This window comes from Bubalus bubalis, chromosome 21 (assembly GCF_019923935.1).
Source record: "Bubalus bubalis isolate 160015118507 breed Murrah chromosome 21, NDDB_SH_1, whole genome shotgun sequence".
Classification (NCBI taxonomy): Eukaryota; Metazoa; Chordata; class Mammalia; order Artiodactyla; family Bovidae; genus Bubalus; species Bubalus bubalis.
Window position 1 is genome coordinate 31,540,632 of NC_059177.1, and position 19,190 is coordinate 31,559,821.

A 19,190-nucleotide genomic window follows, 5' to 3' on the forward strand; every position below is an offset into this window, starting at 1 on the left:
CCAAGCAAAGAATGGAAACTGAACAATATGAGTGAAATAACTTTCCAATCTCATTTGTAAGGAGTGGAAAAGATGTGTTAATGTGTTTTCCCTCAGACTTTGTAATACTGGGACTTCAGGTACCTGATGATTAGCCTAGATTTTCTGGGTTAGCCTACAACCAATTAGTAATTGACATTTTGAGATTTAACCTACAAGATTTGGGGCTTCCCAGGTGGCCCCAGTGGTAAAGAACCTGCCTGCCAATGCAGGAGATGAGATGCAGGTTTGATCCCTGGTTCGGGAAGATCCCCTGGTGGAGGGCATGGCAACCCACTCCAGTATTCTTGTCTGTAGAATCCATGTACAGAGGAGGCTGGTGGGCTATGGTCCATAGGGTCTCAAAGAGTCAAACATGACTAAAGTGACTTAGCACACACACACAGGATTTGCCTACATTAAAAAAAGAAATCATTCACAAGACTGTAAATTCTGAATTCTTCCTAACTTCCCTCCACCAAAAAACCAATGAGCAGGACCTAAAGTTATAAACCAATTGCACTGTGACCAAGACCTCCACCCTCCTTCTCAAATTATCAGGTGTCTCTATTTAAAGGAGTAAGAAACATGCATTATAAAGGCCTTTTTTTAAAACCACTTATAGCAAGGGTACACTGAATATGAGCATAACCAGAATTTATATATTCACTAAAAATCAAAACACAAATTACTTTTTGAATCCAAGAATAATGATATCTGAATGGCAACAGATTCCTTAACCAGAATTTTATATTTTGATTGGAAATGAAAACCTAAGATAAAATGCTTACTCATGAATAATAATGTTTTAATGACAGCATTTTCATCCTACAGAATAAACAAATGTAAACACACTTACCTTAGGAACACAGAAGAAATTTTCCTTATCAACTCCATATAGTTTCTTCAAAATCTCCAGAATTTTCCAAATGACATTCTTTGGAACTATTAACAAGTACTTTATACACACACACACACAGTCAAAAAGATTAGGAGACATTACATACTATTTCCAGTCCTGAAAACCCTCATGCACATTTTCGTATGTGAAAAGTCTTGCAGTAGATAACTATTATAATTGGATTAACACGGTATTGCCCAAAGTGAACTTTCTGAAAATTAACTATAGCATTTTGCTTCCTCCCCCCACCTCCAAACCCCTATTCCCCAAAGCAACTTTTGGAACAGCTTGTGGAATGAGTTCCATAAAGCAAAGTTTGGGAAACACTAGTTTACTGGCTTCTATCTACACAGATTTTGCTGTCTGAATAATATGTAAGGAACTTTGAGTGACAATTGCACCCATTTGGTTATAACTTTAGCTGACTCCATAATTAGAAATTTAAAATGCAAATTTTTCAAAAGCAAACTGCCTTTACCATTTAGACATGTTGCTGAGATTTATTTGGATTTGGGTACAGTCATATTACTTTCCAGTGTATCTGGTAGAGGTAATAGGCTCCAAAGATCTATAAATATTGAACACAAATAAGATTAGCCATGTCTAAATTTCATATATAAACAAGTCTGACAATTTTAATATGGTAAATGTACTCTGTACTTGGTGGATGGGGGAGGTGCGTGCCTCTGGGGAAAACTGGGGATGGAATGGAAGCTTCTTCATTTATATTCTGCACAAGCTGTATATGACAGAGATTCATGTTAGCATGGGTGAGGACACGAAACCATGGCTATTGGGCTGCAGAGGTGGCAGCAGAGAATTAAGACATCATTGCCATCTCTCTCTAAATATAATGAAAATCTAACTTTACAACACTCCTCTTAAATGAGCTTTCCTCATGCTACTTGGCTATGCATTAAATCTTGGCATACACAAAAAAATAAAAACACAGTGGTTCTAAAGGTTCATTTATGTTGGCTGGATTAGGAAGATTAACTCCTCAGATGGTGTTCTAAAGAAGTCATCAAATGTACATATAATTGAAAATAAAAACCTGAAAAACATTTACATACCGATAGACAAGTGAACAGATAGGATATAGACAAGATACCTTTCTTTAGATACATAACACCTGTGTGTATCATAAAGGATTAAAAAAATAATTCTCTAAGGAATACAATAGAGATTCCAGTTTCAGCAAGGTAGATTTTCTGGAAATAGCATTTCTCACAGCAGAGGCATATGTGAAGAGCAGAAAGGTTTAAAACAAGTTAAATTTTTGGTCATTTGTGCTGAAGATGTTGTTACAACATAGTAAACTGGATTTATTGCTAGTTTTCTAAAATATTTTAATCCTGGATCCTAGAGACAATAATGTCCTCTTCTCCAAAGTAGCCTGTGGGTTCCGTCACCTTGCCAATTCACACAAACATCTGCCATATACTAAAATATAGAGTTTCTCAAAATGTGCATGATTCTGTTGACACATATGATGATTTTAGGTGACCCGGGAGTATTCTTCTATTTTAATAATGAAAGGGGTTATGATGATAATACACAAATAGCTTATTGAGCATTTACCATGTGCTGCCAAGCAAAAATTCTAGCTCATTGATTTGAATACTCTTCACAAGACCACTTTGTGGTAGCTGCTTTTATTATTTCCAGTGAACAGAAAGAAAATGGAGGCACAGAGAAGCTAAGTAAATGGCTCAAAATCACACAGCTGGAAACGGGCAGAGATAAGATTGCAAATGAGTACATTTAGCTGAAGTCTATGCTTTGCCATTTCATGGATCAATCGACTTGCTTTTTAAGTGGGTTTGCTGAATAAAGATTTAAGAAAGGTAAGGCTTTGGATATGAAATACAATCATACAAGCTGGAGGCAAATGCCTGATGTTAAGATAACAATTTGGGGTAGGGAGGGGCGCTCAGAGCTAGAGATCGAGGATCCTTATAGATTGTGAAGTGAGAGTGTGGACAGGTCAGAAATTTGGGTTAAAGTCCGGGTACAGACTCCCTGAGGTGAAAAGCCCCAACTTTCAACTTACCTGCTTTCATTGTGCTCCAGAAAATTCTCTTGTTCAGATAGGAAATCTTCCTACTTTACGCATTTTTTAAGACATCACACAATCACATGTCTATGGAAAATATAAATGATTCAACTAACTCTGAAAAAGAAAAGGCTCGATTATTGTATATCACAATTTAAGGGGGAAAAGAAAAATCAAGCTTAAGAAAAAGCTGACAATCAAATTAGAAACATTATGGGAAGTTTCTTGCTCATTTTCTCCAGAGGTTACACCAGATGATTTTTTTTTTAAAGGGCAGAAGTTTAAGGTCTAGCTAGGGAATAGAGACATGTTTTGTCTGACACTTCCCAATTCAAATTCAACATTTATCAAGTGATTATTAAGTACTTAAAAAAAAAAAAAAAAAGCCAGCCAGGAGCTGGCAACCTGGGTATACTAAGCTTTCATTATCACAAATTTGTATTTTAAAAACCCAATACCTTTTTTGTAAATATGCAAGAGTTTCTCTGACAATTTCTCTCTTTGTAAAGCCACCTTTCACTGAAACATTTAAAATAAGCTCCTGTATCTAAATGAATTCTTGGCATTTGGGACTTTAAAAACTCCCCAAATTCAGAATGGGGAAAAAAAACTGGATAATTACAGTTCATCTGAGTGCAAGTCATAAAGTAATCAAAAAGTAGTATCTTAGAGTGGTATTTAAAATAATTTTTTTTTTAAAGTACTTACCAGCATTTTAAACTTTTTCATGCAATTTGTTAGTCATTAAGTCAGAAGAACTTGTGCACTATTTTTTTGATAAGGCAAACAATATTCAAAATTCGCATTAACCAAACACAACTGGCCACCACTATGTGAAAAACCAAATGCTTTAATGAGGCTATCAAGAACAACAGTTCAATTATCTCATTGGATACATTAATATTGATCCATAATATACAGTGCTATGGACCATACAGAAATTATTGCTGCATCCAACAGCAGGTGACTAGTATGAACATTACAGTACCAAGCGTCCGCAAGAGACAGTCATTTGTCATTTATTTTTTCAAGAAATAGGGTTTTTTTTTTAATATACTGTTATCAACATCAACTTTCCCCAGTGCATTTTTAAAAAAGATTAATAAGTGCATTCCTTTGTGCTTTATTTTATATCTTTTAACTTCCTATGTATTTTATTTGTTCTTATTGCTTTAATATTTTAAAACAACCAGAAAGAACTCTGTCATCCTATGTATGACCAGGTTGGTTGTATGGTTTTTTGGCAAAGTCAGAAGGTTTGGTATTTCCATTGCCATACTCAGAGGCAGGTGTACAAGTTTGGCATTTTGGTTACTCCATACGGAGGCCCAACCCTGAGTCACAATTGTGCACCCAGGGATGGGGGGAGTGGTGTGGACCATTCTCCTTGTCACAAACAGTGAGCCCAAACCACCACCTCTTGGCTTAGCTAGTCCCTAAAACATATGCGCACTCTATTTGGCAAAAAAGAAATAAATAAAACCACCCCCAAGGTTGCAGCATTCTCCTGAGCTTGCTCACCTGTCCCCTCCCAGAAACTGTCTGTTAAGAAGGGGATGGAGAAACAGGCGATGGTGAGCTCAGGAGCTGCGAGCGTCAGGGCAGTGGTGCAACATGCCATGCTTTCTTTCAACAAAGCTTTCTATAAGTTGGCTTAACCCTGGCCAAATTCCCTGGGCCATGGGTGAGTCAACCTTGCTCTATTTTTAAGAACTCTCACGATCAGCTAAGGAAAACTAGCATCATACCATTGCAATCTTTGACTTTTGCACCCAGCTCCCCTCCCCCCATATAAATATGAAGAGAAAAAATAGACAATGCTATGATTGTATCAATGAACACTATGGTACAATTAGCTGTTCATGCAGATTTGCATCACTATTCTAGGAAAAGAGCTATACAATTAAGAGGGGTTGAAACAATGGGAACTAATTTTCCCTACCCCCTTGAGTCATAAAGCTATAAAACTGATAGCATCATCAATGTTTCCAAGGATTCTCATTGCCCAACGTGCATGGGAACTATGCAGTTGATTATGTCCATGTAAGCCATCCATTCGAATGTCTGACAATCACTCCTTCCCCCTGAACCCTCCAATACCCATCACCAATTCACATTTGACATTTAAACTGTTTTTCTTAAAAAACAAAAACTAAAAAACCCTCCTGAATAAGGTTTCCTGATGAAAGAAGTTGGCACTCTGTCACTAAAATATATTCCATATTAAAAATATCTGAAGGAAAACTGGAAGCTCTTCTACTGTCTACGTAGGCACCATGCTACACGTCCCTCTTGATTATAGATACCATCTTGAAACTTTCTCCTACGTTACAGTTCAGTCAGTGCTAGAGACTACTGCTATATTTAAGGCACTTCATTCTGAATGGATATGCTTTATGCCACTTGCTATTCAATCGTAGGCTGCTACTGAGAAATTCCATTCAACAGCCTGCCTCTTAACACCATATGTCATCTGTAGAAAACATCTAGGCCTGATAGAATATATGTAACACTACTGTTATTGCATAGGACTATACAAGTAGATAATGCACTGAAACTAACTTTACAACATTGCTGTTTGTTAAAACATTGTTATCAAGTAACAGTAATTGGCCAATACAGTATTTCTCTCTTTAAAAAAACATTCAGGTTTGCTGAAATAAACCCCAATTTAAATTACCATAACAGGCATATTAACGCTATGGTTATCATTCTCCAAGAATATTGCTAGTTTTATATCACTAAAAATAAATATGTAAGTTGTTTCTCTTTTGAAAGCCAGTTTTAGCCTATTTATACTACACCTTAAATGTGTGGAAAAACAGTTCTGAGTGAGACTGTAATATACAAAATATTCACAAAGCTCTCTTTAAATGCAAGACCTTGCATAAAAGTTTTCTTTCACGTGTGTACAAAGAATGCAGAAAACCACTAGTGAGTTGTAAAAATATTGAAAACTTGCCATTTTAAGATGCATTTTCTTACAAATTAATACAAACATAATGAAAATAACAATGATAATAAAGAATCTGTACAAATCAAATGAACAGTAAAACATAATTTAAAAATAAAAATAGTAAAGCCAATTAGAAATGTGCCCAGTTTGGTTTTCTTATCAAAAGTGAAATTGAGAAAAAAAAAAAAAAAACCTTTCAGTGCTCCTCAATATTTTGCTTTGAGGGGACAGTAATGTCCATTTCAAAATAAAATGTATCTCATGAAAAACTGAATCACATTCGTTGATGAGGAAAAGTGTAACAGAGCACAGAGTGAAGAGCAAGACGAGACTCCATGTTTCAGAGCCTTGGCCTATATCTCCTTTCAATCCAGTTGCACCCAAGGTATTGGTTGTTTTCTAACCAGACAATCCACATGAAAATGGCTGCATTTTTTTTTTCTTTTACAGAATACAGTTTTTCTTTAAAGAATTTGCAGTATAAAGACTAAATGATGCTAAAAGGGTACTGTATCTTTAAGGCAGTACCAATGAATCGATACATTTACCAAATGGAAAAAGGTTAGTACAGATTCCTTTTTTCTTCTTTTTTTCCCTACCCTTCTCCTCTCTCTCTCTCTCTCTCTGTCTCTCTCTCTCTCCCTTTCACTCTCTTTCTTGTTTGGTTGCTTTACATTCTTTTAGTTAAATTTTACACTTCATTTCCAAGGAAGTTGCAGGCATACAGATAGCAAACCAAGTTTCCCCTGAATAAAAACGGACAGAAATTTTTCTGATGCCAAAATCCTCTTGCTCTGAAAGCTAAAGTCTGGGTGTATTCAGTTCACAGATACTGTACACTACCGTACAATACTTTGGAGGCATTTGTAGTTGTAAAATAGAATATACAAGTCTGTTTCACAAAATTCTAAAAATAAAATATATCCTGGGCTATTGATAAAGCATGAAAAAAAAATTTTTTTTCATATTAAAAGAAAATGATCAAGAAAACCCCTTTCAGGTAAATTATTAAATCTGCTGATCAAGAAAGGAAGCAGTTTGTGAGAAAGCAGAGCAGGGAGAATTTGCTAGCAAGCATGTTCGGTTTCTTCCATGCTCATACTGCTCCTTCGGCTGCTGGTTTTGGATGCTCCAGGGGACACCGAGGAAAGAAGTGGATCAGTTATGCCAACAGGAGAAAGGGTGTCGTCCATGAGGATGTCTTCCAGTTTGGACCCCATTTTTGCAGGGACGCTGTAGGCTTGGCTGCTCTCGGTCCCAGCTCCGAGGCTGTTGTTGAAGGTGATGGTGCCGTCTGTGAGATCCAGGGTTGTTGTACACGTGAGGTCTGCATGATGCTGGAGGAGGTCTTGGTTGCAGTTCTCAAGAGCGGGTTCCTGCTTGATGATCCGACTCACCAGATCTGGAGAGCAGAGACCCGTGGATGGGATAAGGGAAAGTCCGTGAGCTCGAGCCTGCATTTCAAGTTCCTAAAAGGAAAACAGAAATCAGACACTTAACAAGGTGGTGCACAGGGGATTTTAGGACAGTGAATATTGAACATGATATTATAATATATTATAATGATGGTTATCTGTCACTATGCATTTGTCCAAACTCAAAGGATGTGTATCGACCTGCTAACAGTCAATCCTTAGGTCAAGTAGTGATAATGCTCTGTCAGTGCAGATGCATCCACTATTAGAATGTCTCACTCTGGTGGGGGGTATTAATATCAGGGGAAGCTATATATATGCAGGAGTAGGAGGTATATAAGCAGAGACATTACTTTGCCAACAAAGGTCCGTCTAGTCAAGGCTATGGTTTTTCCAGTGGTCATGTATGGATGTGAGAGTTGGACTATGAAGAAGGCTGAGCACCGAAGAATTGATGCTTTTGAACTCTGGTGTTGGAGAAGATTCTTGCGAGTCCCTTGGACTGCAAGGAGATCCAACCAGTCCATTCTGAAGGACATCAGCCCTTGGATTTCTTTGGAAGGAATGATGCTAAAGCTGAAACTCCAGTACTTTGGCCACCTCATGTGAAGAGTTGACTCACTGGAAAAGACTGATGCTGGGAGGGATTGGGGGCAGGAGGAGAAGGGGATGACAGAGGATGAGATGGCTGGATGGCATCACTGACTTGATGGACATGAGTCTGAGTGAACTCCGGGAGTTGGTGATGGACAGGGAGGCCTGGCGTGCTGCGATTCATGGGGTCGCAAAGAGTCGGATACGACTGAGCAACTGAACTCAACTGAACAGTGTTTCCATCATATCATATCAACACAGAGCCAGGTCTCAGATGGTTATTGTGTTAAAAAGGAAAACAAACAAAAAAACCAAGTCCTGCATGAAAATAAATGTGGAATGGGAAAGAGGGTAACAGTGTCCAAAATGACTCCAAGGCTGGAGAAGCCTGCCCCAACAGGGACACGTATCTCACTGGTAGTAACATGGTTATTTAAAAATAAAATGAAAATATGATTTTTCTTTCAATTTATACATTTTATCTTCTCAAATGGTTACTAAATTGTTAAAACCTAACAAGGAAATGGTAGGTATTTCTTTGGCTTAAGGTGCAATGAAAAGGTTACTTGTGATACTAAGGGCACCGGGAACAAATAGAATAATATTTGGATAATAATAGCAGAAGTTATGACAGTTCCATACGAGTAACTAAAGTCACATCATTTAACCCATCTCATCAAGGCAAAGGGAGTTCTTTTGTTTTAATTCCACAAGAAAGTTCTTATGTGTAAGAGGAACAATCTCTTCCTACAACTTTTTCACATCCTTCCTACTATAGACTGAATTGTGTCCCCTCCCCAAAATGACTGTAGAAGAAAATGGCAACCCACTGCAGTATTCCTGCCTAGAAAATCCAATGGACAGAGGAGTCTGGTGGGCTCAGGGGGTCACAGTCCATGAGGTCGAAAAAGAGTCGGACATGACTTAGCGACTGAAAAACAATCACCCTCAAGTCATACATTGAAATCCTAACCTCCAGTAATTCAGAATGTGACAGTACATGGAGATAGTGTCTTTAAAGAGGTGATTAAGTTAAAATGAGATCCTTAGGGTGGGTGCTCATCTAATTTGCATGAGGCCTGCAAGGACACAGAGACACAACTAGGGAAAGCCTTTCAAACAAGCTCCTTCCTGTCTCCCTTCCTGAGTATCCTTAAGTGAAGTCGCTCAGTCGTGTCCAACTCTTTGCGACCCCGTGGACTATACAGTCCATGGGATTCTCCAGGCCAGAATACTGGAGTGAGTAGCGTTTCCCTTCTCCAGGGGATCTTCCCAACCTAGGAATCGAATCCAGGTCTCCCACATGGCAGGCAGATTCTTTACCAGCTGAGCCACAAGGGAAGCCCAAGATACAAGAGTATCCTTAGATCCTCCGTAAAATGAACCATATAGACAACAATTGACCCCAAAGAACATTTGCTCCTATGTGCCAATGCTATCTTCCTATGTTTTATGATACCATAAAAATAATAGACTATATATCTGAAGCAAGTCACCTTGCATCAGGAGAGACGGCAAAGGACACAACAGGTCAAACCTCTCAACCTTTGTCCACAAGCCTAGAAACACATGTCATGTTCAGCCTGTATGAAAGGCTGTCTGATCTGCAAGGGCATCCTCTAGATGCAGCACAAGTGAGAGACAGGAGCCTGAGATGCCACAACAGTATCTGCATATTCCTTCATGTGATTTCCAGACACACAAGTGTCCCTGGGCATCATTTTAAAACCATGGGCTGTTTAATAATAAAATTCCAGTCCCAGTGATATTAAGGCTTCATGGTCTTTCTTCTGTGAACATTTTTGCATGCATCACTTAGGGTGAAAATGAAAGGAATCCCTTAGGCTCAAGCTGATCACATGCACTGCTGTAAATCTACACCCACATGATAAAAGCAGTGCCCCTGCACTTGGAGTATGTCTTAAAAAAAAAAAAAGTTGAATGAATAGAGGCACACGTCTTATTCTAATCTTTTGTTGTTTAATTAAAAATGTTTACCAGCCAATTAAACTTTTACTTAGATTGTTAAATAGTGTGACAAGTCTCATCTAGAAAATTCAGGTTCACTGCATGACAGAGCTTTCCTAATTAATAATGCTGTCCATGATACACAAAAGTTCTAAAGGCTACTTCACTGGCACTAGAAGAAACCCAAGACATAGTCACCATGCAATTTCCAATTCATATTTTTCACAGTATTTGTATTTGACATGAATGGATATATTTGGAACCTAAGCGACTAAACAACCATAATAAAGCATCTGGGCACAACCTTTCACCAACCAATCAACATGTAACTTTATTTCATATGTGTTTCTGTTTAAAGACACCTTGTTTACAATAATATCATTGATGTATTAAACCTAGCCTCTCATTCAGAACAGTCATTATATGTTAATATTTGTATTGAGATGCAGATGGTGACTGCAGCCATGAAATTAAAAGACAAAAAGTAAGAAAAGTAATGACCTTGGAAGAAAAGTAATGACCAACTTAGACAGCATATTAAAAAGCAGAGACATTACTTTGCCAACAACAGTCCATCTAGTCAAAGCTATGGTTCTTCCAGTAGTCATGTATGGATGGGAGAGTTGGACTATAAAGAAATCTGAGCGCCGAAGAACTGATGCTTTTGAACTGTGGTGCTGGAGAAGACTCTTGAGAGTCCCTTGGACTGCAAGGAGATCCAACCAGTCAATCCCAAAGGAAATCAGTCCTGAATATTCATTGGAAGGACTGATGCTGAAGCTGAAACTCCAATACTTTGGCCACCTAATGCAAAGAACTGACTCATTGGAAAAGACCCTGATGCTGAGAAAGATTAAAGGCTGAAGGAGAAGGGGATGACAGAGAATGAGATGGTTGGATGGCATCACTGACTCAGTGGACATGAGTTTGAGTAAACTCCAGGAATTGGTGATGGACAGGGAGGCCTGGTGTGCTGCAGTCCATGGGATCACAAAGAGTCGGACACAACTGAGCAACTGAACTGAACTGAATACTTATATAAAGAAACAACACATTAGTATGAGTTGCTTTTAAAAATGGGTATATATACAAAGTGTAAGAGACTAAAGACCTGCGGCTAATTACTGAAGAGAGGGAACATAAAGCAAGCAGCAAAAGCCAAAAAAGGAAAGAGGGTAAGGGGGATTTCCAAATGACACATAACCTCTGTTTCACTACCAAGATTCTAAAATGCTCTCCCGAGAAGAAAACCATCTTCTGCCTCTCTGATCAGGGACTGAAGATCACTGCAGTGAAACGAGAGATGTGACATCTAGAAATGTTGACAGTGTTGTGGGGCATTAACAAGATCAGAGATCATAAGTAATCTGCTCTGTTAAGTAAATGTATGTTGGGGTATAAACACCACTAGATAGCCTTTCAAGTGCCATACTCTGCATTGCTATTCCACAATTATTTGCACTGGAAACATGAAAAAAAAAAAAAAAAGGAACCATTGGTATGTGGCAAAACTGGGTACAAGTAGGTCCATCTACCCAAGAAGAAGATAAACTGTCATTAACCCTTATTCGTTGGTTGTGTTCAAAGTGAGCAAGTAAAGTAAAATGACTCTTGCCAACTCCTTTAATCATAGGCAAAAAGTCAGTTTTTCTTTCTCCAAGACAGTTTGAAAGGAAGTTGCATCTTTATATTTAGTATGAAAAGCCAAGCGACAAAGAACCACCAGGAGCTGATATGCAAGGGGTCCCTCATCTCATGCTTACATTGGTATGTATGCTCCTTCAATGGAATGACATATAAGAAGTCCATGTATTATTAAAATCACTTTTCTCCCTTTAAGAGCAAGTTAAAGATACATATGGAAAACTTCATTATCTGGAACAATTTCAAAAATTTATATCCTGATGATAAGATTTTCAAGGTGTCCCCAGGTTCCCTATAAACATGAGCTTTGACCATGGACTGCGCCCCCTTCAATACTAAGACATGTTTGTACTTAACAACTACTATGAGTTGTCATGATGTGCAGTAGGTATAGCTATGGAGTAAAATCTGTGCCTCCCCCAGCAAATTCATATGGTGAAACAATTCCCAATAGGATGGTATTTGGAGATAGGGTTCTGGGAGATGATTAGGTCACAAGCAGGGGCCCTTCAAGAATGGGATGAGGCCCTTATAAAAGAGACCCCAGAAAGATCCCGCAACCCTTTTGTAGTGTGAAGTTATACCAAGAAGGCAGCCATCTATGAACTAAGAAGCAGGAACTCAATCCCACAATGAAACGGCCAGCATCAGATTTCCCAGCCTCTAGAACTGTGAAAAATAAATGTTTCATGTGTAAACCTTTCAGTCTGTGGTGTTTTTTATCACATAAGCATGATTGGTCAAAGACTGTTATATGCTACAGAGTTGCTATGAACACTGAATTAGTGAATGCTGAACCATTGCTCCTGGTGAAAACAGAGGATTACTTTCCTGCAAGCATCTGAACATGAGCTCCCCCAGTGGTTCAGTGGTAAAGAATCTGCCTGCCAAGGTTTGATTCCTGGATCTGGAAGATTCCCTGGCATAGGAAATGGCAACCTACTCCAGTATTGTTGCCTGGGAAATCCCATGGACAGAGGAGCCGGACAGGCTACAGTCCATAGGTGGCAAAAGGAGTCAGACGCAACTTACAACTACGATAAAGCATCTGGGCACAACATTTCACCAACTAATCAACATGTAACTTTGTTTTATGTGTCTCTGTTTAAAGACAACTTGTTTACAACACATCACTGACTCATTAATATTAAACTCAAGGCCAAGAGGACCACCACTCATGCCTGAATGAAACATATCTCCATAAAGCACATCACAGCCTTGCTGCGCTCAGAAAGATGAGAAAGCACTCCAGGGCCATGCTCACAGGCCACTTTAAATGGTGAATCACCCCAAAACCCCACAAAATGTGAACAACGTGACGCTGAAAACACAGCAAAAAGGACACCTGTTTATAGTATGAGCTTAAGAAGAAAGAGCATTGTTCAACCGTAACTCAGAATTGACACACCAGCTAAGTCACATTTGCCACTCTGCACATCTGTGAATGAGCATGTAAGTGCCACAAGAGGCGATTTGGGGGTTTCAAATAACTTTTTTGCACGGAAGCAAAAACACAAAATAGAATCCACAAATAATGAGTACAGACGGTCTCACGTAAGTCAGGCCCCTTATGGCTCATTACACCCCATCTTCTCCATCTCCAGTCACCTCTACCCTGCACACGCCGGGTACCTGTATTCTGAGTAACAAGTGCCGGTTGGCATGCTCCAGCTTCTTCTGTCTGTTTTCAAGCTCTTTCGCACGTTGCTGTTCCCGTTGCAACTTTCGGATATAGTCCACGGATGCTTTTAAAATGGTTCCCTTGTTCCAGCGCATGTCTCTGGAATGAAAATGGAAGGAAACAAGAGAGTTTTAGTGTTGGATGCTCCATGAAAATTCAATATTCAGAGCATTCAGTTTCTCAAGATGAAATAACAATTAGAAGTTGAGAATCACTGTCATTGACTGAGTGCTAGTCATGTGCTAGACACAGTCTACTCACATCTTCTACTTCATCTTACTTCAAACAGACAGGCACCTGGCAAAGGAGGGCCACTGGGCATGTGCTGAATCAGAGATGATTCAAATAGCCTTCCATTCCAGAGCTACATGAAGGCAGAGTCAGGACTTAAATTTATGTCTGTTGATGACAAAGTCAATATTCTTAAACACTATATTCAATAGTTACAGCTTTCTAGGATTATAAAATTAAAACAGAGTAATATACAGTTAAAAAAAATTCTGTGAGATCCCACTACTTAATTGTATGCATCATAAAAGTGGCATCCTTGGGTTTTATCACGAATATTCATAGGCTGGTTATAAATTCTCTCAGTCTCCATGTTCTCATCAATAAAATGGTGATGCTATGCTTCTGTGAGCAGCCCCATAGGTATGTTGCTGGAATCAAAGTAGACACTTTATATGAGTATGCTGAGAAAAGTCTAGAATACAGTTTCAACAATGGAGCAGGCGCTGTGCTAGGATTCAACATCATAATTACCACAGCTACCTTTAAATAGCACTTGCTGCCTGACAGGTACTTTTTAAAGTGGTTTAATCATAACAACCTCAACTGGTAGACACTAATATTATCCCCATTTTATAGACTGAAAAACAGAGGCATAGACAGGTTAAATAATTTGCTCTAAGTATACAGCTAGGAAATGGTCGAGCCAGGAAGCCTGGAGAATCTGGTGCCAGACTCCATCCCCTAAACCACCTTCCTCTCAAGAGACTGAGTCCTCAAATCAACTAGACTAGATAGAAATAGTCTGCTCCCCGCTCCCCTCCTTTTTTTTAACAGGTAAGAAAAATGAAATACTTGCGGAGAATTTCCTCCCCAAGTCACACATCTAACAGGTTTTCTAATTCAAACGCAGGCAGCCTGAGCTTGGTGCCTTTGGGTTTTTAACCACTATTGTTCTAATGCATTCCTATATAAGAACATTAAAAATGCCATTAAGGTGTAGATAAGGTTGGTGGTTTAGTAGCTAAGTCATGTCTGACTTTTGTGACCCCTTGGACTGTAGCCTGCCAGGCTCCTCTGTCATTGGAATTTTCTAAGCAAGAATACTGGAGTAGGTTGCCATTTCTTTTTCCAGGGGATCTTCCCGACCCAGGGATAGAACCTGTCTCCTGCATTGTAGGCAGATTCTTACCAACTGAGCTACCAGGGAAGATGTAGGTAAAAGCGAGTTGAAAAACTTAGAGCACCCCAGAAAAATCATTAAGAATAAAATTATAACTACATAGTAATATTTCTATAGTGCTTTAAATTAACCTGAGCTCTTTTATAGAAAATATCCATGATAATAATGACAATGGTAAAGCCAAAAACAATTTTATGTATGGAAAATCTCCTATGCCATAATCTACAGCTGCTAAAAGCAGATTGGAAGTATCAGCTGGGACATGTGAATGGTGGTGGTTATTTGCTAAGTCATGTCCGACTCTTTCAATCCCATGGACTGTAGCCTGCCAGGCTCTTTGTCCATGTGATTCTCCAGGTGAGAATACTGGAGTGGGTTGCCATTTCCTTCTCCAGAGGATCTTCCCGACCCAGCAACTGAACCCAGGTATCCCGCATTGCCGGCAGATTCTTTACCAACTGAGCTATGAGGGACATCCCATAATCTATAGCTGATAAAATATCTGAAGTATCAGCTGGGATGTGTGAATGGAGGAACATTACAACAAGCCACCAAGTAATTGATCCTCACATGGCTTAGATGGAGAACAAAACAGAAGCTCTCCCATGAGATGTTGAGTTTACAGCCCCTGGAGAACTCCCTGGGGCTGATCCCTGGGGTCTGGGCACCAAAAATGGCAACCCAGGGAGGTGTCCTGAGATGCTAAGAGTGAGCACAAAGCCAACCTGTTCAGGGCTAAAAGGAAAACAACAGACCTGCCTCAGCAGCCAGAGAGAAATAAAATTATAATGAAAGATGCCTTCACTAGGCCAATAAGGTGAGAAACCCGTAATTAAACATGAAAGCAGATACTCTGGTTTTAAGAGGTGATGATTCTAATCACTTGGGCTTCCCTGGTGGCTCTGATGGTAAAGAATCCACCTGCAATGCGGGAGACCTGGGTTTGATCCCTCGGTTGGGAAGATCCCCTGGAGGAGGGCATGGCAACCTAATCCAGTATTCTTGCCTGGAGAATCCCTATGGACAGAGGAGCCTGGCAGGCTACAGTCCATGGTGTCACAAAGAGTTGGAACGACTGAGCAACTAAGCACAGAATTAAAATCACTTACCTTGGGTTTCACTTCCTTGTGAGACCCAATTAATTAATTATGCTTTGGGGTTTTCAATTTTTTTTTTTTTTTTTTTTTTGCAATGAGAGCAATCCTTTTTTTTTTTTTTTTTTTTCTCACACAGAAGTGTAAACAGATCCCCAAACATAAGTCACTAAAGGCAGACCTAGTCTAGGGTAGGAGAGGGTGTGGGGCTGAGACTGTGATCAGCTTGACTATGTCTCTATAGCAGCCCCAAGGTCTGTGACAGAAACCTGGCTTAGGACAGAACAGATGCGGTCCGCTGTATCTTAAAACAATGCCTACAATTAAAGATTGTTATCAGTTCAGATTATAAACACATAAGTATTCTAATACAATAAAGAAGATATGCAAATAGAGGCTTTCACTGCAGCCCCATAATTTCATAATATGTTGCTAAAGAGATCCATGTGCTGCAGTTTAAAAGAATATGCTAAAAAGTGAAAGCTGATAAAGAACAGGAAAATGGGAATTCAATTTCAACTATCATGCAAGACTGACTATAGGAAATGAAGGTCACAGCCCCTTCGTAGGATGCATTTGTGCTGCAGAACTGAGTATTTGAATGTTTTGAGTTTCAAAACGGCTTTCCTTGAAACCTGGGAAAGTGAAATGTTGATGATGGAGACTTGGCTTGAACATTCATCAAAACCACCTTAGAATGGGCAATGGTTTTGTCACAAATTCTCTGACAATAATGTGAATAGCAAATTTAATAAGCCTTGCATGAATAATGCTTGATTTCATCTTTACATTTTATTAGGTAGCTAAAAGGTCATATTCAGAGGCTAATTTCATAGAATGCCTGTGGGAGCCATTAAAATGTATACATCTTCGAGCCCTTTACTTCAAATGGGCCAATTTCTAATGGATAAAAATTGTGTATTTGTTGTCCTATTTGCTGACATTGCTGGTAGGAAAATTATCTTTACAACCGTAATCTCTGAAAGAGTGCATTAGAGACTGGAAGCTGAAATCCAAATTAGCTGACCAGTGCTTATAAGAGGATTAAAAATTTCTTTTTTTTCCCCTTGATTGGTAAAACAAACAAAGGGCATATAATTTGGGGGAAAAAAACCTGACTTTTTATCTACTGAACATTGTTAAACTTGAAATCTCCAATATCAGCTCTCAGTGCCTATATTATATGAGTTTAAAAGCAAATAAATAGCCAACAAATCTTGCTTTATCACCTACTGTAGTCTCTGTCCAGTATGAACTGATAATTTTTTTAGTAGTTTAGTGTTTGTCAAAGAATCTCAGATTTCAGGAAGCCACCTTCCCACCTCCAAAGCTGAACAGCTCACGTCCAATAATCTTTTTGAACAACTCAGTTCACTTCTCTTGAGATTTTAGTTTGATGAACCAACCAAAAGAAAGGAGCAAGTGGTATGCATAAATGAAACCAAAGGAAGAAGGGATCCTTCTTTAGTTTTATCTGCACACTTTTTACAACATATGAAAAAACATTAAGGTATGAAAAAATATATGATGCAATTGTACTCACGGATCATTTGACTTGGGAATCAAAGTACCTAGTTCCTTAATGCGGTCATTTATGTTAAATCTTCTTCTTCGTTCAACTTCAAAAAAAGAGCACAGGAAAGGGCTATTAATAATGGTGCCATATACGCATTTAGCACATCTCATTAAAGGCATGTGTGTATTATCTCTGCTTGGTTGGGACAATGAAAACCTGAATCTATACTTCCCAGTTACTTTCCTGGTTTTGGTACTGAGGTTAAAGCCCTTTAAAAGATGAGCCCCTTTAAAAGATGAGCCCCTTTAAAAGATGAGCTACCTTAGTACAGAGCTGTATCATTTATGAAGCCCTGAGATTATAATTTCTCATTTGACCCTAGTAACTCTTGAAATTGGAGCTACCATCCTCAGTTACAAATGACAAAACTACCTAGGTGATATCAGAGAGCTGACGAGGACACAATAAGTGGAGAACAGCCTGACGCAATAAGTGGAGAATAGCCAGTACTCGACCCTGATCCTCCAGCCCAGGGGCAGCAAGTTTTCTGCAAAGGGCCAGATAGTGAGCTCTCTGTAGGCCAAACAGCAAAAATAAGCATATAATTAAGTACCTACACAGCAAAAGAGAAAACAGATTTCCATAAATTTTGTGTTGACAAAATTCAAAATGTACTAATATTAACTGAACACGATTTTGGATGATGCAAGTTTACTAACAAGAATCACTGGATATTGAAACTTGGATTTTATATAATTTTCACATATCATAAAATATTATTCTTCGGGCATTTTAAACCATTTAAAAATGTAAAAAAACATTCTCAGCCTACAGGCCATACAAAAATCTTTGTTCCAGTCCAGGAATACCCAACAGAAACATAATGTGAAACTACTAAAAACTAAAGTTTCACATGTAGTTTTTAGTTTTCCAGCAGTCTGATTAAATGAGTAAAAACAAAGAAGTGAAATCTACTTTAATATTTTTATTAAACTCAATATATCAAAAGCATTATAATATCAACATGTAGACTATATAAACATTTATAAATATTTAACATCCTTTTATCTGTACTAACTTTTCAAAATCCAGTGTGCATTTTATACTTGCAGCAACTCACAATTTGAATTAGGTACATTTCAAATGCTCAACAGGCAGACATGTCCACTGGCTACAATAATGAATAAAATAATCCTAGAAGTCAAGCATCTTCAACTATACTATGCATCCTAACAGCATTCTTCTTTTATAAATCCAGTTGTACGTTCAACTGAATAATCATCTTCTTGGGGGAAGGGGAGTGAAATAGTAGGCATATGACTTAATAAATGTTTTAAATTTACCTAGTCTGAAAAGAAATTCCAAATAACTTAAAGCCTAATAAATTGGATTAAAGGTATTAATATTTTACTTTGCATATACAAAATCTAATATATATTTATATTTGACTCACTAACATTCTGCATGCTTAATAAACAGTATTATTCACTACTTTCTCAATGCATATTGCATTTTTTTCTTAGCTGAGTGATTATTTCTAAGATTAAATTAGTTATGCATAACACAGTCTTATCATCAGACTTTTATAAAATAGAAATAGGGATAATCACTGGCTCTGAAGAAGAAATTTTTGGACGTCTGATCTAGCTAACTTCTTCCAAAACACTGAAGCATGACATGTTTTCTTTTTCCAGGCATAAAATATTCATAAAAAATCAAATATTACTGAAATATATAAAATGAAATAAAAGCCTCTAATGAGCCTGATACCACCACTGTAAAATTTGTTACATATCCTTGGTGATTATTTTTATGTTCTAAGAATAAGCACACACGTGGCCTAGGGGTACACCCAGGAAACAGATCTTGAGGCTCTTCTTGATCTACATTCACTTCCTGGTAACCTCATTTAGTATTATGGTTTTGAATACCACAT

General features: G+C 38.3%; 1 protein-coding gene across 10 annotated transcripts in view; it reads right to left on the reverse strand.

The window, feature by feature from the left end:
* Positions 1 to 3,805: 3,805 nt before the first annotated feature.
* The window catches only part of MITF (melanocyte inducing transcription factor), a 230,635-nt gene continuing 215,250 nt past the window's right edge, over positions 3,806 to 19,190 (reverse strand). For all 10 annotated transcript variants that reach the window (XM_025273061.3, XM_025273066.3, XM_025273060.3 and 7 more), the window contains exons 8-10: positions 17,282 to 17,357; positions 13,185 to 13,332; positions 3,806 to 7,400 (exon numbers count right to left, since the gene is read on the reverse strand). In XM_025273061.3, coding sequence (XP_025128846.1) covers positions 6,999 to 7,400; positions 13,185 to 13,332; positions 17,282 to 17,357 — 626 coding nt within the window. In that variant the 3' untranslated portion in view covers positions 3,806 to 6,998. The remainder of the gene's footprint in view (positions 7,401 to 13,184; positions 13,333 to 17,281; positions 17,358 to 19,190) is intronic.